We start from the raw sequence: 23494 nt of genomic DNA on the forward strand, positions 1-23494 counted from the left end.
TATGGGACATTGATACTTTGCTGTAAGGTAATCATTACTTACGAGAATACATTTTGCCCCCATTTAATTTCAAAAGTCCATTTTAAGTAAACAGAGTGCAAAAAGAATTGTTCTGCTATAATAAAATTGCTATGGCATAAAATGTATACAAAACAAAGATCACTCCTTCGCACTCTTTTACAATATTTATTTTTTAAGATTATTATCACAAGTCTGCCATAGGTACACCTGTCTGGTGTTTATCCAGCATTGCTCTTTGCCAAAAACAAAAAAATAAACAAACCTATGGATCATTCAGTTGACATATTCTAGAGGTGAGTTTTCTTGTCTTTTAGCACTTGGAGTTTCTAAGGATTATAACTATTGACTATGATAGAAAGAACCCCACAGTTTTCATAAATCCTACAAATGATTATTTCTCTCAGCAATAGCTTTCTAAACTGAATACCAAAGAACCTAACATTCATAATGTATGACATTGTAATCCATTAAAAATATAGTGACTGTAGGGGCTCCCCTCTTCCCTGGTGGCGCAGTGGTTGAGAGTCCGCCTGCCGATGCAGGGGACGCGGGTTCGTGCCCCGGTCCGGAAAGATCCCACATGCCGCGGAGCGGCTGGGCCCGTAAGCCATGGCCACTGAGTCTGCGCGTCTGGAGCCTGTGCTCCTCAACGGGAGAGGCCACAACAGCAAGAGGCTCGCGTACCGCAAAAAAAAAAAAAAAATAGTGACTCTGATATTGAGCTCCATGAGCTATTTGTATATTTGGGAGATCAATCCTTTGTCTGTTGTTTCATTTGAAAATATTTTCTCCCATTTTGAGGGTTGTCTTTTTTGTCTTGTTTATGGTTTCCTTTCCAGTTAAAAAATGGGCGGAAGACCTAAATAGACATTTCACCAAGGAAAACATACAGATGGCCAAGAGGCACATGAAAATATGCTCCAACATCACTAATCATTACAGAAATGCAAATCAAAACTACAATGAGGTATCACCTGACGCTGGTCAGAATGGCCACTTATCAAAAAATCTAGAAACAATAAATGCTGGAAAGGGTGTGGTGAAAAGGGAACCCTCTTGCACTGTTGGTGGGAATGTAAATTGATAAAACCGGTGCTTAAAACAGTGTGGAGTTTCCTTCAAAAACTAAAAATAGAACTACCATATGACCCAGCAATCCCATTACTGGGCATATACCCTGAGAAAACCATAATTCAAAAAGAGTCATGTACCACAATGTTCATCGCAGTGCTATTTACAATAGCCAGGACATGGAAGCAACCTAAGTGTCCATCAACAGATGAATGGATAAAGAAGATGTGACGCATATATACAATGGAATACTACCCAGACATAAAAAGAAACGAAATTGAGTTTGTAGTGAGGTGGATGGACCTAGAGTCTGTCATACAGAATGAAGTAAGTCAGAAAGAGAAAAACAAATACCATATGCTAACATATATATATGGAATCTAAAAAAAAAAAAAAATTTGTACTGATGAACCTAGTTGCAGGGCAAGAATAAAGAGGTAGACATAGAGAATGGACTTGAGGACATGGGGTGGGAGGGCGAAGCTGGGGTGAAATGAGAGTAGCATCGACATACATACACTACGGAATTTAAAACAGTTGGCTGGTGGGAAGCAGCAGCATAGCACAGGGTATGGGCTTGTTGCTTTGCGATGACCTAGAGGGGTGGGATAGGGAGGCTGGGAGGGAGGCTCAAGAGGGAGGGGATATGGGGACACGTGTATGCATATGGCTGATTCGCTTTGTTGTGCAACAGAAATTAACACAGTATTGTGAAGCAATTATTAATAAAGATCTATTTTAAAAAAATATAGTTACTGTATTTCAGTTAATGGTAAGAGTCTCCATTTCAGGTATTACTAATTGTGCTGGCGATATTTTGTTTCCTAAACATAAAGAAATGCAACAATTAGACAAAACAGTCTCATAAAGGGCTCATATACATGAATGACTGTCTTTCAGTTTTATATGATATTTTCATTTGTTAATGTAATATATCCAATGGCCTTTATGAATAAGAATTTGAAGGTCAATTTCTATCCACTCATTGTTCCTGACTAGCTACCTGAGCTTGAAGAAGTGAACTGACCTCAGGAACTCTGTGAAATTATTCTAATGTAGGAGCTCTGAATATTCAGGCAGCCCAAATGAGGAGTTTAGCATTCCAATCTCATAGCAATGCCCCTTCAGCCTGACTGAGATATAATTCCCGTATATATCGGATTACTTTTAGTGTTCTCAGTTACCAATTTTGTGATGTAGGAAATAAAGGAGAATCTGAACCCATGAGTGTTTAAAAACAAATAGAAGGTAGCTTGTATATGCATTTGTGTGTATAAAGACTGCAGGCTTCATAGTTCTTTAACAGCATTTACTGTCCCAAACACACTCTTTTAATTCAACCAAGTATGGTCTTGACATAATGTTTTCTGTTATTGCTCAATGTATGTAAGAAGTTATGTACCATAGGAAGAGCAATTGTGCAGCTTACTTTTTTCATATACACAAATGTGTATGACATAATATTTGCCATTTAGAACCCATTGAGTCATAGACTTTTGCATCATAAGTGCTTGTAATAATAGCATTCTCCAATGTCCTTATAGAAGTATAAGCCTTAGAGTTTCAGACACGTAAAGGACTTTTGATATCACAAGGTATGTTTCACTAATATTTACCATAAAAGAGAAACTACTTCCGGAGGGGTTAAGTCATTTGTAAAAGATCGTAAGTACCTAGTGAACAAGCTTGCGTAATTCTTACATGTGTCCGTTAGACTATTACTATGTTGCATTTACCACTATCTATTTTTTTCTTAAAGTTACAAAGCACTGAGCAGATTTTATATAAATTAGCAGGAAAATATTTGTGACCATGATGTTAAAGAAAAATAAGGCATAAACAATAAAATTCATATGTATCAAATCCATGAAAATGTAAAAAACATTGCTAATAACAGTATGCTGAATTTACCTAACATAAGTTGGTGATTGGGTAAATAAACTATGATCCCTTTTAAAATAGAACAAGAATGATAATATTGATCTGAATTATTTACTTTGGATGTGATTTCTCAAAATGCGGGCATATTTGCATTCTAAATCTTAATAATGCATGTTTGACTATTAAAATGAGATAACATATGTAAAAAGCACAGTGTCTGACATCAATTAGATATTTAACAAAACAGAGAAGATAATAATATAACATGTAAACGATTATCAGGGAACGGACTTTAGTCCCCAGTCTCCCCCAAATGTAGAGTCTTAACAAAAATATAACTAGTAATGAAAGGGGAACATACTTTATTTTTAACCCTTCTGAATGGGAAGAGCCAAGAATATCCACTTGAGAAGAGAGGAGGGGGGACACCGTGCGTTAAAAGCAATCGGATCTCTTTGGTGAATGGACATTCTTTTACTGACAGAAGAGGGTGAAGCCAATACTGAGAAGCATGCCACAGCATAAGCACATGCAAACTCTCCACAGTGATTTCAGCCTTCTGATTATAGTAAAACTTCACACTATTTTGGAGTAGTAAAAACTTGATAGAATTTTTAAGCTATTTGTCAAGCATGGCTTATTTAAATTTTCCTCAAAAACTGTTACTGTTTTATCACTAAGAACTCTAGAGAGATGCTCTAAAATAGACACAAATAAACCAGTCACAAATAAAAATACTTACCCGAGAAATACTGGCAGATGATAACTGATTTGTTATGATCCTTATAGTAGAAATTATTTCTTAATAATATTTACAAAATTCTCAATGGGTTTTAAACACATAATGTGCTCTGTTTAATTTAGCTGTAATGTCACTGGAGAACAGTGTGAAAGATGGTTTCCTGAATAGTTGATCTTTCTTTCAAACCTGTGTAACTGTATTTATTTCTCTGCTATAATCTTTAATGTAACTTTAAGGAAGGACATCTTAATTGTAAACCTCAAAATTGTGTACTAAATAGAGGTTAGTCTTTGTCTCTTTTAACAACAGGCAATACAACGATGAAAATTAGTTGAGAATCCATACTAACTATTGAACCGAAATTCATCTTGTCAGTTGAATTCCATATAGATATAATTTTAGAATATGTAAAATATGGATTTGTATGACATTCCAAAATAATATTAGAATAAGAGCATGTGAGTGTCAAATAATCAGAGACAGAATTGCAAGTTTCCAAACATTTCAATGTACGTCTCTATGTACACAGAAAAATGAGAGATTGGTTCTCATTGTAGTGCTCTGTGAACTAATGTAATTTCAGGTCACTGATATCATGAGGTTGGGATTGTTGTTTCAAGCAGAAACAGGAACCGAATGCAAGAAATTAGAAGATGAAAGACTGTGTATATATTCTTGACAATGTAATAAACGGGTTCTGGCAAATAAGGTTACCAATTAGTCAGGAAGTCAGAGAATTACTAGCTGAGAATTGTTTGGTAAGATCAACTGAGGCCATAGCTCACACTTCAACTATTAGTGACCAAGAAATGTATTTACTATTCAGAATTTTTGTTATTTAATAATGGGTAAGCTATTGCTTCTATGATAATTTTTTTCTTCTTAATATAGATTTTAAAATATTTAAATGACCATAAGTTCCAGTAAGATAATATTGTAAGATGATTCCCATAAGTATTCAAGAAAAAATGTAGAGTTCCTCTAAGCAGAGCTAGGCAACAAGTCCTGATGTAACCATATATCTACTTAAAATTCAGTAGTCTAGCAGACATTATGTCAAGGTTCTGAACCATGTGTCAGCCAGTAACAATGAAAGAAGTGGCAAGCATCATCTTGAAAATTTTATTACATTATAAAAAGAAAACATGTTCCCAGCCAATAGTTGGAAAAAAATCTAATTTCTACTATTTCAGATGTTATAATTGATGTACTACAAGGCAATAAAGCATCAAAAAGAAAGCTATACTAAACTTATTTCAACTATAACAGAATTATAAATATGATTTAAGATTATTCTGAAACACTGGGCCCCTCCATAAGAAGGAAGATGTGCACTCAGTATGCTTAAAATGCAAATATCATTTAAATGAACATCACACATCACCTCTTAGAATAGAAATTCCCTTTTGCAACACAAAAGTACAAAACTTTGAGTTAATATGAGTATTCTGAGGAAAAATAAATGTAATAATTTCATATATAAAATAACAAGACATACTTTAGTTTGCTGAAAAAGAACATAGTTTGGGAATCCCTCAAAGGGCAGTTTTACATAATTCATTTGAATAAAATATACCAAGCAATATTTTTAAAAGTATGTCTTTTCATATTCTTCAGTAATATAGACGCTTACAGATGACCAAACAAGGAAAAAATTGTGTCAGTCAGTTGTGCGAAAATGTGAAGATTATATTCGGACTTAAGTAAGCAAAATTGCTATCATCAATCTAGCCACCCTCAAAAGTGTAACAATCCTTTCATCATTTCAGGAATACATGTAATCTTTGTAGCTTTCTCCACAGTTATATTTTAAAATTTATTTGTGTATAACTCCAAAAAACTCTAAAAAAAATTTTCCTGTGCCAAAAGAATGGAATCAAACAGGACAACTGTCAACAGGCACAAGAAAAATGCTCAACATCGCTAACAATTAGAGAAATGCAAATCAAAACTACAATGAGATACCACCAAACATGGGTCAGAATGGAAATCATTAAAAAGGCTACAAACAACAAACGCTGGAGAGGGTGTGTAGAAAAGGGAATCCTGCTATACTGTTGGTGGGAATGTAAACTGGTGCAGCCACTATGAAGAATAGTATGGAGGTTCCTCAAAAAACTAAAAATAGAGCTGCCGTATTATCCGGCAATCCCATGGTTGGGCATACATTCAGACAAAGCTGTAATTCAAAGCAATACTTGCACTCCTATGTTAATAGAAGCACTATTACAAGGGCCAAGACATGAAAACCACCTAAATACCCATCGACAGATGAATGGATAAAGAACATGTGAGATATATATATAATGGAATATTACTCAGCCATAAAAAGAATAATGCAATTTGCAGCAACATGGATGGACCTGGAGATCATCATACTAAGTGAAATAAGTCAGATAGAGAAAGACAAATACCATATGATATCACTTATATGTGGAATCTAAAATATAACACAAATAAACTTATCTACAAAACAGAAACAGGCTCACAGAGAACAGACCTGTGGTTGCCAAGGGGGAGAGGGGTGAGCAAAGGGATAAGTTAGGAATTTGGGATTAGCAGATAGAAACTACTACATACAAAATAGATAAACAACAAGGTCCTAAAGTGTAGCACAGGCAAATATACTCAATAGCCTGTGATAAACTATACGGAAAAGAAAATGAAAAAGAATGTGTATATATATATATATATATACATATATATATATATATATGTATGTATATAAAATTGAATCACTTTGCTGTACAGCAGAAATTAACACAACATAGTCAATCAACTATACTTCAATAAAATAAATTAAAACAAAACAAAACAAGGCAACTGTGCTTTGCTCCATTGTCGGGCTTGGACTACTACACCTTGGGGAAGGGATAGGTGGGCAAGGATGCCCAAAACACAGAATAAGAATGGAGAGACCAGAAGGCCTAACCCTGGAAAAATCTGTGAAGTTCTATCATTATGATTGGCAGGAGCACACACTGATGGAAACACCTGGTTGAAGGGTTACAATCTACTCAGGGTAATTTATTACCTCAGTGAGTGCATTTCAAAACTGAAGATGGTCTTTATGGTGTAAAGAGCCTTCCTATGTCTGACTAGGATTGACTATGCCATACAAAAAGCTATCACCAACTTTTAATATATAAATACATATTTTCTTGCTTTTTCAGAGAACATAAAGTGAGATAGCAGTGACTAACTAGTTCAGTCTCTACAAAACATATTTTGAAAAGGTTCATATGCTAAATCATAGATGTGACAGAACACCAACTCTTTTTTTTTTTTAATTTTCTTCCTTCTAGTTTATTTTTAAACATCTTTGTTGGAGTATAATTGCTTTACGATCGTGTGTTAGTTTCTGCTTTATAACAAAGTGAATCAGCTATACATACACATATATTCCCACATCTCCTCCCTCTTGAATCTCCCTCCCACCCTCCCTATCCCACCCCTCTAGGTGGTCACAAAGCACCGAGCTGATCTCCCTGTGCTATGCGGCTGCTTCCCACTAGCTATCTATTTTACACTTGGTAGTATATACAAGTCCATGTCACTCTCTCACTTCTCCCCAGCTCACCCTTCCCCTTCCCTGAGTCCTCAAGTCCATGGACAATGGTTGGTGGAGGAATTCAATGAGAACAACTCAGGGAATAAACAGAAAATTGTGTCGAAGTTTCCAAAAGCACTACTGAAGAAAGGAAATCTTGATGGAGAATCTTCAATGGCCTTGGGGAATTCCCAAAGGGTTCACAATGGTTTTAAAATCATGTTGAAGATTTTGAAGTCCCACTGTTTTCTCACTTTTAACTATAATTTCAAAGTAGCATCGTCTTTTTTTTTCCTTCTCCTATACTTACACAAATGTATAAAACTATGATCATAAAATAGTCACTCCTTACCTTTGATTCTTGAACGTTCTTGACTTTTTTCCTGCTGGAAATAAAACAAAAATAGTTCAAAATTTGTAAGTATTTTACCAACAGGCTGATATAAAGTATCACTATAACTAAAGAATTGTCAAAAAATATTTTCTTGTACATATACCCAGGAGTTACCATAACACAATTCTCAACTTAAAAAATACTTATGTTAAATCTTTTATCAAAGCAGTAATCATTCTTAGTGGACATAAATTTTTCTAAGAAACCAATACGTTGTAAGAATATGGACTTATAAATAAATGCCTAATGAATAATAAATAAATTATTATGCCCTAAAAAGTTCTTGATTCATTCCATTTAATTTCAATGACATCTTCAGAATTTGCTTTCAATGTCTCTATGTTAATCATAAAATTTTAGTGAGAAAAAAGGTTTAAGGGCAAACAGTGGATAATTCACTAAAAATAAAAAAAACACGAGATGTTTCAACAGTCTTTCCTTCAGTTTAGCTTAGAATTCACCCCTGTCTCGCTTCTCTGAGGCTAAAGTTGACAACAATTGTCTTATTTATTCAAGGCTGCTTCAGTCAGACCTGTCTTTCAATTTGACATACTCCTTATTAGTTACCAGGCAACCCCAGAAGAATTAGCTTGCTTTCAAGTTTTTAAGTAGAAATTGTGCACTCTATAACTTCTCGATTCATATTCAAGCACAGTTTACTCTGTCTAAAACTTTCAGGGTATCATACTAAAAATAATTTTGAAATATGTTCCTAACAAAATGTCTCACACATACACAGAGAACTGCAGAATTGTATGAATGCCAATAAATTTTGGTAAAATTTATAAACACATTAAAAAATATAAAGAACTTATTTTGCAGCAAGCACTCATCCCAGAGTCAGATTATGATAATAAAAATGCATATTGGCAAATGTATATTTACTGAAACAGCCAACCCTATGTATAATTCTATTAGACTAAAACTTTGTACTCTGTCTCTTATTCTAACACATCCAGGCTTTGTGACTAAATTATGTACTGTCCTTTGTTAATTAATTGATTTTTTTCAGTTCTGATATATTTTTAATTTAGAGTACTTATTGTTCATTTAAACTAAAATTTAAATATGAAGTACAAATTTATGTATATTATATACATAAATATAAATTCCTTGCTTTAAAAGTACATTATTTTTTCATAATTTTAGGTCAAGCTGGTTTAAATTTTCCAAGTGGGTATTGAGGAAGAGAAAAATCTGTGTCTCTCTCCTCATCTTTTGCCATTTTCTCATTCATTTAATCATTCATTCTTTCAACAAATTTGCATAGATCACTTCTATGTGCCAGACACTGCTCCAAGTGATAAGACTACGAAGGATGAAAAAACCGACAAAAAATTATGTCCTTTTGGAACCTAATTATTACATAAATGGTAATAAATTATATTTAGAAAAAGATATACCCTAAAAGGAGTTATTTTGCAGTGAATGACTGCAATTTTACACAGGTGTATAATGTTAAATAATTTTTGAATAAAATTCTGAGTGAGATGAGATGATATAACTGGGGAAAACATGTTTTAGGAGAGAAAAACAACTGCAAACTTCCTGAGATACAGGAGGTCTTGGCATTGTCAAAAATACCAAGGAGACCTGTGTAACAGGACAGGCTGAGTGCGGGGAGTTTTGTAGGAAGTTCAATCAAGGAGGCAACAGGGGCAGAGAGACTAGCACTGAGGTCCCTGGTTATTTCTTTGGTTTTTGCACTGAGAGAGCTGAAAAAAACATTGAGAGTTTCTTCTCCGAGGACTAACATTATCTGAGTTATATTTCAGTAGAATCATTCTGGCTATTGAGAATAGTTTGAACAAGGGAAGGACAAAATTAGAGGGACCAGTAGAGAAGGTATTGCAGGAATCCTGGTGGGAGGTGATAATGGCTCAGAAAGCTGTGGTGTCAGTGGAGTTGGAATATCAGTTAGAGCTGGAAAGGTTTGTTGATAGAATAAGTGTTGGGTGTGAGATACAGTGCATAAAAGGGTGATCTCAAGTGTCTAAGCCAGTAGAAGAATGGCATTACCTCTAAGATAAGGAAGATGGCCAAATAAGAAACACTTTTATCCCTCTTGCCTTGCCTTCTGGTAGTGTCCCGCTTTGTTCATTTTTCTCTTGTCTGGCTACCCCTGTTCTATCTCCTGTACTGATTCCTTCTTGTCTCCTCAATTTCTAACTACTAGTTTCCTAGACACAGAGCCCTTAACTTTCTTCTATACACCTCATTCCTTTGGTGATCTTTTCTACTTTCCTGGCCTTAAGTGTCATACTTTTCCTAAGGACTCAAATTTATATCACTAGCTAATCCTCAACATTGTACTACAGATTCAAAGATTCGGCTTTACTTATTTTTTTAACATCTTTATTGGAGTATAATTGCTTTACAATGGTGTGCCAGCTTCTGCTTTATAACAAAGTGAATCAGCTATACATATACATATACCCCCATATCTCCTCCCTCTTGCGTCTTCCTCCCACACTCCCTATCCCACCGCTCTAGGTGGTCACAAAGCACTGAGCTGATCTCCCTGTGCTATGCAGCTGCTTCCCACTAGCTATCTATTTTGCATTTCGTAGTATATATAAGTCCATGCAACTCTCTCACTTCATCCCAGCTTACCCTTCCCCCTCCCTGTGGAATCTAAAAAGAAAAAAAAATGTTTATGAAGAACCTATGGGCAGGACAGGAATAAAGACGCAGAGGTAGAGAATGGACTTGAGGACTCAGCTTTATTTTTGACATCTCTGCTTGATTATCTAACAACAGCTTACCTATCATGTCTAAAACTAAACTTCTGATCTTCCCTGACTTCTTCGATCATCTTTCTCATCTTCATCTCTCCATCTTCCTTGTTGTTTAGACACTTAAAATAATCCTTCTCTGTCTCTTAAGAGTAAAGAGCCTGACATTTTCATGGGTTTGATATTTGACTGTGATTTTACTTTGAATATCACTCTGAGGATGCAAAGTAGGATGATGGTCAAAATACCTGGAACTTATGGAAGATATTTTAACAAGTTTCATAGATTTAGAAATCACCAGCCTATGTATAAATCATCAGTACTGCAACTGGAGAACATATAATAGAGTTAAATGATCTAGAACTGAATATTGTAAACAATATAAGAAAAATAGAAAGTCGAATTAGCCAACAAAAGACAATGCAAGGATAGACAAATTATAGGAGAACAAACAGGAGAGCATGGAATCATGGAATACTAGGGAATATATTATGTAAGTGTGAGATTTTCAATAGTATAGAATTATTATGACTGCTCTAGTAAAATTACATCTAAGGCAATGCCCTTCAGATGAACTGACATATATGGAATCACTGATTTAAAAGAAAGCACATTTTTGATGGTGCTTGGACTTGGAAGTAAAACTGAAGTTATTCATTGAAGGAGAGGGTAATTGAGAAATATATGAAGTGGTAAAAATGGAATGAGAGAAACACAGCTGGGAAAGAAAGGTCTAGGATGGTGTGTAGCTGAAGAGTGAAGGGAGGTCCACAGAGGTATAGGGTTTGTTTTGCTCACTTGTCTTTTTGTTTTATTTTGTATAAATTTATAATATATTATTTACATAAGTGAGAACTGAGAAAGTCTAAATGATAGGAGATACATAGTAGAAATGGAGAGGATTAAGATAAAAGGGAGAGATGATTAGACTAACTTTATAAGGTTATTGAAAAAGTAGATGTGATAAAGAACATAAGTGGGGAAAAAATTTAGTTAGAAAGACCACCAGTTCCTCTAATGTAACCGGTGGGCATAGGAAGGCATGGTTATAAATGCAGGAGCTTTGTAGGTTTGATATGATGAATTAAACATGTTCAATCTGTGATGATTTATTTTCTTTATGTAATAGAAGGAAAGTCTGCTGAGTGGTGAAGTAGGATGGCTTGTCAAAAATTTGTGGAGATAGCACAGATTTTAAATGCACTGGTTTTTGTGAGGTCAATTGAGTAAAACAGCTTGGTGTTTTTGAAATCCTAACTGAGTTTTGCCATCATAAATATACAGTGACTTATTTTAACTATAGTCAAATAGGCTTAGCACTCACTGATATTTTATTTTACTATTAACACTCAAATCTCTATTTGTACAATTGTATGTAATTATAAATTACCAATGAAATATCCTTAAAAATTTTACAAATGGTAAATGTTTAAGAAGACTGCATTTACAGAAGATAAATTAATTATTAATTTATGGACTGAGAAGAGTAGGAACAGACTTGTAATGTAGGAAGGTAAAAGGGATAAACTACCTCATTTATTCCTAAACGTGTATTAGAACCCTGTCAGTATGTGTGTGTGTATGTGTGTGTGTGTGTGTGTGTGTGTGTGATTATACACATATATGTATAATTTAGGATTTTCAAAGTAATAACCGTTCCAATTTGTTTCTATCACTAAAATATCGCATTGTTCACTAAGCAATATGTATTATCCACAATTTTATTTTACAAACTATCACTTTATATTTTAAATGTTAATTTTTAAATGAGGAAATGTTAAGAATAAAACTATAATTATTTAATTATGTGATAAGTCTTAAGAGGTCAGAAAAATTTTTTACCCTGTCTGCATGATACTTTTGAGAACCATTCTTACGTTATGAAAACTTAGGTCTTGTCCATAATAGAAGAAGTGCCAATCTCTTGGTATATCTCAATTTTAATATTCTTCCAAAACATTTTCTGACAAAGTGGTCTTGTCTTAAAATAAGAAATATGTATTTGGCTACGTATCAAAGCTAAATCAAAGCAGACGATTCACGTTTTACTTCATACCACACCATTTCTTGGAAGAATCCCAAAGTGCTATCTTTATTACATAAATAGACTACATGAAATCCAGCTCAATAGTAGAAATGGGCAAACAGATCCTTTCAGACAGTATGTTAAAGATTAGCAAAGACAATCTGGACAGAAGTATGGATTCAGAAGAAATACATGATTGTAAGATATGATTTCTTAAATATTAAACAAAATACAGGGGACACGGATTCGTGCCCCAGTCTGGGAAGATCCCACATGCCGCGGAGCGGCTGGGCCCGTGAGCCATGGTCGTTGAGCCTGTGCCTCCAGAGCCTGTGCTCTGCAAGGGGAGAGGCCACAACAGTGAGAGGCCCACATACCACAAAAAAAATAAAAAAGTAAAAAAAAAGAAATACAAAAGATTATAAGAGACTACTACAAACAGCTATAGGCCAATAAAATGGACAGCGATGAAGAAATGGACAGATTCTTGGTGAGGTGTAATTGTCCAAGACTGAACCAGGAAGAATTAGAAAATACAAACAGACCTATCACAAGTAATGAAATTGAAACTGTAATTAAAAATCTTCCAACAAACAAAAGTCCAGGACCAGATGGCTTCACAGGTGAAATTTATCACACCTGTAGCGAAGAGCTAAAACCAATTCTTCTCAAACTCTTCCAAAAAATTGCAGTGGGAGGAACACTCCCAAACTCATTCTACGAAGCCACCATCACCCTGATACCAAAACCAGAAAAAGATATCACAAAAAAAAGAAAATTATAGACCAATAACACTGATGAACATAGATATAATAATCCTGAACAAATACTAGCAAGCAGAATCCAACAACATATTAAAAGGATCATACACCATGATCGAGTGAGATTTATCCAAAGGATGCAAGGATTCTTCGATATATGCAAATCAATCAATGTGATGGACGACATTAATAAGTTAAGGAATAAAAACGACATGATCATCTCAGTAGATGCAGAAAAAGCTTTTGACAAAATTCAACACCCATTTATGGTAAAAAAACTCTCCAGAAATGGGCATAGAGGGAACCTACCGCAACGTAATAAAGGCCATATATGACAAACCCACAGAAAAAATCATACTCAATGGTCAAAAACTGAAAGCATTTCCACTAATGCTTGTCAGGAAAAAAGACAAGGGTGTCCACTCTCAATACTCTTATTCAACATAGTTTTGGAAGTCCTAGCCACAGCAATAGGAGAAAAAAGAAATAAAAGGAATACAAATTGGAAAAGAAGAAGTAAAACAGTCACTGTGTGCAGATGACTTGACACTATATATAGAATATCCTAAAAATGCCACCAGAAAACTACTAGAACTAATCAATGAATTTGGAAAGGCTGCAGGATACAAAATTAACGCACAGAAATCTCTGGTATTCCTATACATTAACAACGAAAAATCAGAAGGAGAAATAATCCTATTTACCATCATAACAAAAAGAATAAAATACCTAGGAATAAAGTTACCTAAGGAGGCAAAAGACCTGTACTGAGAAAACTATAAAACGCTCATGAAAGAAATCAAAGATGACATAAACAGATGGAAAAATATACCATGTTCTTGGATTGGAAGTATCCAAGTCATTGTGAAAATGACTATACTATCCAAAGAAATCTACAGATTCAATGCAATCCCTATCAAACTACCAATGGCATTCTTCACAGAATTACCACAAAAAATTTTACAATTTGTATGGAAACAGAAAAGACCCTGAATAGTCAAAGCAATCTTTTTTTTAAAAAAACATCTTTATTGGAGTATAATTGCTTTACAATGGTGTGTTAGTTTCTGCTTTACAACAAAGCAAATCAGCTAAACATATACATATATCCCCATATCTCTTCCTGCCAAAGCAATCTTGAGAAAGAAAAACGGAGCCGGAGGATCAGGCTCCCCGACTTCAAACTATACTACAAAGCTACAGTAATCAAGACAATATGGTACTGGTACAAAAACAGAACTATAGATCAATGGTACAGGATAGAAAGCCCAGAGATAAACCCATGCACATATGTCACCTAAATTACAACAAAGCAGGCAAGAACAAACAATGGAGAAAAGACAGCCTCTTCAATAAGTGGTGCTGGGAAAACTGGACAGTTACATGTAAAAGAATGAAATTAGAACACTACCTAACACCATACACAAAAATAGACTCCAAATGGATTAAAGACCTAAATGTAAGACCAGACACTATAAAACTCTTAGAGGAAAACAATAGGAAAAACACTCTTTGTCATAAACCACAGCAAGATCTTTTTAGGCATATTATTTTCTTTCCACACCTTTTATGGGTTTCAAGTCACCAAGGGTTTAAAATCATTAAGCAAATGAAGACACAAGTAGAAATAAGAAAACTATAGTAATGGGTAGTACAAAAATGTTGGGACTGTTGAGATTGAGTAATATCATAAACTACATGTGCTGAAAAAAATACTCTCAGAGATATAGGGTCCACAACCAGAGGGGATAGCTGGAAATTTACACTGTCGGCTAATGCTGAAAGAGTGAGCATTTATCCCACTCAGTATACCCTATGTGGGGAGGGCAGACAAAAGATCTTGGGACAGTGCAAATTGCAGTGTTAGAACTGAGATGCTGGCAAGATGCTAAGACGCTTGATGTGAACTGGGAAAATTTTTTTCAACTTCTATTGTCTGCTAATTCTTTGGAAAAATATATAAAGCAAATTAAAACATGCAAGTAAGAGCCTATAAAAGATATGATAAACTACTGGGAAGTTCAGAGGTTGTCATGACTGGTGTAGGTGGCCAGTAAGAAGTGGTTGGAGAAGAGATAGAAATCTTTGGAGATTTGCTCTTCCCTCCACTTCTATCTAGCTACAAAAGCCTTGTAAGTGTCCTTTCCACTGGTACTGTAACACATATGTCTGCTGCAAAAACCCCAAAGCCCACTGTCAGCAGAATACTTTCAGTGCAGCTCAAGCCCCCAGCTGGAGTGAGCTGGCTGATTATATATTCTTGCTCATGTATTTCTCTACCTACTGTATTTCAAGATCACAGGATTTATGGATTACAATCTAAGGGCATTCACAACACTGTTCCTTTCAAAGAGTTGAAAGGTAAACTTCTCAGTACAGGAGTTCGTGGAACATTTGTAGTACCGGGAAGATCAGAAATGGTTCTTTGGTGTCTAAGGATCTTAACACTGCAGTCTCTTACTCTCTTTTGAATCAAATCAGGATTAACAGGGAGCAGTGCCTAAACATGATTTTGCAGATCAAAACATCTAGGCATCTTAATACAATTACTAGAAGATAAAGACAAATAGACAGCATAAACCATAGGAGATAATTATAATTTTAAAATAAGCATGATGGGCATATTTAAGAAAATGTTTTAGTAAATGAAATGAGAACAAGTAATCATAGAGAAAAACTAAGTAGAAATATTAATCTTGAACAGTATAATAGTTGAAATAATAAAATGAGAAATGAAATAAACTGCAGGAAGAATGAAGCAGAATGATTAGCAAAGTATAAGTGAGATAAGACAAAGAATCCTGGAAAGAGTGTTAGAAAAGATATCAGTGAAGTTACGTGATACAAGGCTTCTAATTAGTAGTGCCTTCAACTGTTAATAGGGATTCCAGCAAAATAGAAACCTAAAAATAGAAGTAAGAAAGAGTAGAAGAAATAGTGGAAATACATTATCCACACTATGTAATTAATCTAGAATCAAAAGAGTTTGTAACGTATCAATTAAGATATAAGAAAATGAATTATAAATGCTTGCATAGAGTGAAATATAAAGAGATCAGTGACATATGTATATGTATATATTACATATACTGTACATATATATTTAAATTCCAGAAAGAGTAAATTATAGTAAAAAAAAAAAGAATTATATTGACAACAGACTTCTCAATAGCAACATACTTATAAGAAGACAATGAAATGTTTAAATTACTAAAATTAATTTTTTAACATTTATATGTGAGTTTATAATAAAATATCTTTAGGCATAAATATGGTTTCAATATTTTGGGCTGTCAATAATTCAGCAGAGTTCTTCACTGTTGTGGTGTGACTTTTTCCTCTTTCACTTTGAAAGTCACTCTTTGAGAAAATATTTCATTAAGATGAGAAAAAAGACTCCAGAAGAATTTGACAAGGAAATAACTTCACGACAACAAGTATATAATTGCCTAAATAACAAGGACAAAAAAAGAAAAGAAAAGAAAAGCTAGTTGCATATTAGGTAAAGGCACAGATGTAGACTATCAACTTGTGTTTTGGGAGGACAGACAGTAGACTACAAAGGGATTGAAGTCTAATCTAAGTGAAGTATGTGTTGTTCTATGGGTAGATATAAATGTTAAGGAAGTTAATAAATCGATAAATAGAATATAAACCTGAGTTTTAAGTAGAGATTTTATATGATAATGAGAAAACCAAACTATAACATTTAAACCAATTAAAGGAAATTATATCTATACAATGAAAGGAAGAAACAAGAAAAATAGAACATAAGAGTACAGTAAAACACATGAAATATAAATGGAAGATGTTGAAAACAAAACCAAATGTAAGAGTAATAATAGTAATTAAAAACAGTTAAATTCACCATTTAAAACTCTGATGGGTCAAAAAATAAGATCTAGCAACATGCTGTCTTCAAGAAGCACTTAAAAGAACAGAAATGTATATCTATATCAATCAATCTAACTATTCCAAATAAGAACAAAGATATTTGGCATAGCAATACTAGAATGTGAGATAAAATGCACGTAAAAAATATACAAGCATGGTGAAGGAATTAGAGAGAAAATATAGTCTTAATAAGACGCATAAAATAAGAAGATATAACCATCACCAACATATATTCATCTAATAGACTTAACACTGAATTAATATATAAATTAATTATATTAAATAAAGATTCAACAGAGATATAAGTAGATACATCTACAAATAAACCTACAAGTGGTGGTGTGGTTTTTAACAACCTCTCAGAAACTGAAAATTCAAGCAAAGAACAATCTGAGCTATGAATTCTAAAGAGAATCAGCTCAAGCTATTAGGTAAAGAATCCTATACTGAATGAAGAAAAAAATGTATTGTTTTAAAGCACATATGTAACATTTATAATAATTGAATGTATATTAGCCCATAAAGGAAACTTCATAAAAACCAATGGGAAAATTATACATATAATTTTATCAGATAATATTCAGTAATGTTAGAATAGTAACAAAATGATGCTGAAATTAGCACCCTATATCCAGAATCTAAATAATGGATTACTAAATAACCCTTTGATTAAAAAGGAAACCATAAAGTAATTCTGACATATTTAGATTGAAGCAAAGGGAAGCACTGCATGACAAAATTCATGGAGCTCTACAAAACCAACTTTCATGGGAAATTTATAGCTTTAATTATCAGGGAACAAGAAAGTTTATAAAATTCAAACTATGCATTCAACTTAAGAGATTAAAAGATAGTAACAGCATAAAAATAAACAAAAAGGATAGGTATCAAGGAAATAGAGAACAAAAAGAAATGAAGAATATAAACAAAGTTTAAACTGGGACTTTCATTTTGTTAAGATTAATAAGACAAACCTTTTGCAAGACTGATTTAAAAAGTACAGATAGAATGTAAAGAAGATGTGGCATGAAAAAAGTTGGACATACAGACAATAGGCTTTTAATGTAAAGGATATTTAAGCACTATATTCTAAAAGTCTTATCTAATAATCTTGTAAATGTAAATGATGTAAATGATATATTTCTGAAAAGGTACAAAATATCAAAATGGCATAAGAAGAAAAAAGAAAACATACATAGGTAAGTAAAATCTTAAAAGACAACACAAAAACAAAACAACAATAGAATGCCTGAAATTGCCATGAAAAATCTATCTTTCCAAATACCGAGACCCAAATACTTCAGCAGATAAATTCTATTGTATAGTTAGGGAATAAATGTTTTGTATATTAGAAAAAAAAATTCAAGAAAAAATAAAATTACAAAAGACACACTACTGTTTGCGTGAGACCAGAGCAATAAAGTAGGAATAATCCCCTGCCAACCACACATTCTAAATGCTTAGAAATTCTCATAAGTTCCATAAAGGAATAGGGTGGGAGGATGACCACCACAGCATTGTTTGTGGCACAAGGTATTGGTGGCAATTGATGTGGTGATCACTGGGAGAACTGATTTGTAAAGACTAGGGATTCAACAGATAGAAGCAATAATCAAATGGCATGGAAAGATCTTAAAAATAGAGTACTGAGTGAAAAATTAATCAACAGAATGAGAACAAAAGCAGTCCTGTTGATGTGAATTCAAACCACAAAAATACAAGAAAATACAGTTTTATAAGTATACATACACATAAAACTTAGTCATCTGAGGTAGGAGATAGATGGGCCTCTGGGCTGGACAGCTGGTGTTTGTCAAGTGGAGTAACACTGAAGATTTGTTCTCACGCAGACACGCCAAGGACAAAGCCAGTGGCAGAAGCTGAGCTCTGCTGAAGTAAAGAGATAAGGTGCCCACCTAAGGTCAAGGAAAATGTCCCTAACTGCACATGCACAGGAAGGCTCCTTGGGGGTCAAAAAGGGAGGGGGTGCCACCCCATAATATGTATGGACATGCACACACAGCCCTCCGCGGTGGGATCCATCTTAGAAAATTGTTGCACACGCATCTTGGGGAGGGTCCTAAGATGAGTCAGGTGTGAAAAAAGAAACAAGATAATTGGCCAAATGTGAACAAAGACCCGGAAGAACTGTCCTATATAAGTGATTTAAATCACCTCTTCACGGTGCTCCTCATTCAGGCGCCCACCCTCCTCCCTGGGTGTGTATTTCTGCTTTAAATAAATAAACTGTTTCTCTGTGTGCTCTCCCATAAGTTGTGCTGAGTCTCTAATAATAAACTTTGTACCTGTTTTGGAGCTTTTCCTCCTTGAAACATTTTTACTTTCAAACAGGATAAGAATCAGGGAACTTGGCTTCTAGCCCCTGGCCCCTGGTGGACTGGCAGCTAGGGTCAATCCCTGGACAGGGGTTAAGAGCCTTACTCACGACTACTGTCCCTCTGCGAACAATCAAACAAATTAAAACGGCTGAAATAATGTAAAGAGAGGATGAGGATAAAAAGAATTGATGGAATGGTGGATAAATGATTGGTAGATGCATAGAAGACAGATACATACATACACTCACAGATACATACACATATACACACATAGACATAGATAAAAATTAAACAGATAATTCATGTCACCAGTTGATGATAACAGGTACTTAACATGCGTTAATTAACTGTCTTGCATGGAAATCAAACAGGAGAATATATATATATATATATATATATATATATATAAATTTCCTAAAATAACATGTTTGTCAAATAGAAGCAACAAGGGAATGTGCCGTTTCTAGGCTGAGCTCTAGCTGGGGAGAAGATAATTCCCTTCGTATCTGTAACATTAGGCATGTCCTCATAAGGATTTGGATTGCAGGTTTATACTACTGATATGACCATAAAAAGTCAAGAAATAAACTTAAAATGTCTGTACTTTGGTAGTGTTTTAAGGTCATTTACAGCCAAGAGGTTTTCATATCTGGAGACCTGTGTTCTTGACTTATGATTTCCAAGGTTCTCAGGGACAGGAATGAAAAGAACACAGCCTCAGAAGCCGAAAGGACAATTACAGCACATGCAAATTGTCAGGGGAGGCAGCAGTGGGCCAGCTATGCTGCCCTACATTTCAAACACCGAGATTACTGCATGTGGAATATGAAGAGAATAGAATGTTCACAGATTCAGAGAATTAGGCACATCTAAGTAAGTTGTGAGACCCTTTTAAACGCACAACTAAGATAGTTCAAAATAACCTAACTAGTTAACACGTTGAATAGCACCAAGCTGAACAACTGGACTGGAAGACAAATCTGAACAGGAAGACAAATCTGAACAGGTCAACCAAAGAACCTGGAATCAACACAGGTGACTGTCACTGGACCATCAGAAATACTATTGTTTGAGGACATTTCTAGAGTCATTTGTGAATATCAACTACACTTGGATATGCAGATATCCTATGAGATGGAAACCCACTTTTGATAATGTATCCTAGAGTAATTTCTGCATTAGTGCTCTTGGAAAAATGTATAAGAATGCTCCCAAGCAGCACAGTTTGTAATAAAAATTTGAAACACTTCACATGGCGAGTATGGGGTATTTATGAGTGAGGATTAATTATAGAGGAAATAAATAAATTGAAGCTATTGGAATCATAATGAATAAATAAGATATCGTAATTTATAACATTTTATAATATGTAAATCACTATTTATTGTTTGTCATCATATCCGTATGTATTAAACTTACAAAGAATATAATGGGAGTGATTAACACAAAATTCAAGAAGAACATTTTCTTTTAAAGAGGTGGTCAAGTAAGAAATATGGTTGGGAAGAGATACACAGGGGCTTAAAGAATATTTTCAATATCTTATTTTTTACTTTGGTGTTGGATTCATAGGGGTTTATTAAATTATTTTATATGTTATTGTATATCAGAAATATTTTCTAATAAATTGTGGGAAAATAGTTTATCTAAGTGCCAAATTCCAAAAAACTAAACTAGAATAAAAAGACAACTTAAAACATCTGTTATTTTCATTATCATACAGAAAAATATGTTGATACATGGAGACATTTGACATTGTGTGTCTGAAGAGGCATATGATTTAAACTGCTGCTTAATATAAAAAGACGTGCACAGCAGGTTGCAAATAGGTCCTGAGGGGATGGAACAACCCAGCTGGAATGTGTGGCCCACCTGCCTGATTAGCACCACGGTTGAAAGGGGCTGACAAGCAGCTTCTATTTTTATCTAATCTTTAAATTCCAGGAACCTCATTTCACTAAATCATAGCTTTCTATAGGACTGTAAAAGCTTTCCCTCTGCTTATTCCTTTTTCATCTGGATTTCCCTCAAGAGCACTACTCATAGATGGTTACTATCCTGATAAACTCTCCATATCCTCTGCCGTTACGTTATTGGGAAAAAAACCAAACCAAAACCAAAACAAACAAACAAAAAACTCCCCTGAGCTGAGATTAAAGCAAAAAAAAAATCTAGAAATAATTTAGAAATTATTCATACTATTAAAACTAATTTTAAGAAGATTTAAGAATTAATAAAATTCTATTATTTTTAGTGTTTTTGCCTTATGCATAACATAGACCAGTATGCAAAGTTAAATATATTTACAACTACTTGGACCATTTTGCTTAAAGAAACAATAAAAATGCACCCATGAATTTATTAAACATTCCTACAATTGCTCTTTAAGTGTTAGTTTTAATTTTACTTTATATTCAATACATTTTTATATTTGGAAGATACAATACTGGGGTATTAGCTATGACAGGGTAGTATGCCACAAACATATTCTGAAATTGTGTGATATGAGAAAATTTAGTATTTAGCCTATTACACATGTTTATGCATTCTTAATTGAGTCCATGCATAGTTATAAAGTAGATACGGTATATATATTCTGATTGTGAGGATTGGTATAGATAATGAGATACATGAGGATGAGGATGGTGACAGATGAGGAACCCATATGCTTTGTTCTTTGACGTCAGTGATGAGGAAGTTTTTCCAAGAGTTAAGGACAAGGCTGGATTGGAAATATGAAGGGTGCATCCAAATAACTGGCCTTAAAATAAAGAAAGGGTATGAAATGACAGAGAAATAGATCAGATTTTTATGCCAGTTTTCCAAAAGTGAGAATAATTCATCAACTTTAGATTTTCAGCTTCTTATCTATTACTCAATTAGAATAATTTTTATGTTGACATACATTTTAAACGGAGTTAGATTTCTAAATTAATACAAAGAGGACATACTACATGCTTTGTGTCAAACAGTAAAGTCAAAAGAATATGTGGTATATTCACACTATTCACTCAATTAAGAGAGAAAAAAAATCAATTAGCCTACAGGCTTTCAAGGATGCAATTCATCATTACATCCAAAACAATGGCATAATTGTATTGGAAAGCAAGTTCACCAATTTTTGCCCTTTGAACAGGTGTGATTCTATCAATTTCAAATTTAAGAAATAACATTTCAAAATAATTGAGGAAATCTTTTAAAAATAAGGTAGAATTCTTGTAACATTTAAACTTATTAAATAGCTGGAGGGCTATATGCATACCTTTTAAATAATAGTCAAAATTTAAGAGAAAGTACCAGAAGAAGTCTGAGACAATTTTCAACTATTTGATATTTAAACCCCAACAGGTGCTGAGCAGCTAATACTCGTGATACAACAAAAGGGAGAGAGGAAACAGAAAACCCATGAATCATGTGTTAATTTCTCATACTTATCGAAAGTCAAAATTTTTAAATTTTTCAGAACTGAAATATTAGCCACAGAACATCATGCACAGTAGAAATCATACATTCTTACATATTAGTGCTATGGTTGGGTTAAAGCATTCAAATTGCAAACTTTTTGAAAGTCAAATAAATATTAAGTTGCAATAGAATGATACTGTTAGATTTGACAATTTGCATTTTTGCCTCATATTGGAAATTGAGAATAAAATGGAAAAAGACATAATATCAGATACTGTTTATTTATTATTAGGTCCATGTAACATCATCAGTATTTTCAGCACAATGTAAGAACCACATTCTGTTTCAGATCACCATTAATATCATATTAGTCTGTCAAGTCAGTGCACAATCACGAAGGTCAGGAAAAGTCAAGAGTCACAGTGGAATGGGAAAGCTAATAATAGTCTGTAAATAGCATAATCTATAACTCAGACAAATGAGAAACGGTTATGTCTATAAACATGAGGAAAACAGGGCAGGATCATGCTCAAAATTTAAGCGGACTGTGGGGAAAGATGGGCTGCAAAGAAGATCAAGGTTAAGAGATCAGAAACATATACACAGATGTCTGAATTCTGGATAAAGGTCACAGGTCTGGAAAAGTTTCATATTTCTCAAATTATAGTGTGCATC

The 23494-nt window shown here is 34.0% G+C and overlaps 1 protein-coding gene across 4 annotated transcripts in view; it reads right to left on the bottom strand.

The window, feature by feature from the left end:
• The window catches only part of FSTL5 (follistatin like 5), a 680376-nt gene that overhangs the window by 561279 nt on the left and 95603 nt on the right, over positions 1-23494 (bottom strand). For 2 of the 4 annotated variants that reach the window (XM_004266153.3, XM_033421512.2), the window contains exon 3: positions 7618-7651. In XM_004266153.3, coding sequence (XP_004266201.1) covers positions 7618-7651 — 34 coding nt within the window. The remainder of the gene's footprint in view (positions 1-7617; positions 7652-23494) is intronic. The other 2 variants (XM_004266154.3, XM_012531687.3) reach the window with 1 other exon arrangement.

The sequence above is a fragment of the Orcinus orca genome, chromosome 4 (genome assembly GCF_937001465.1).
Source record: "Orcinus orca chromosome 4, mOrcOrc1.1, whole genome shotgun sequence".
Lineage (NCBI taxonomy): Eukaryota > Metazoa > Chordata > Mammalia > Artiodactyla > Delphinidae > Orcinus > Orcinus orca.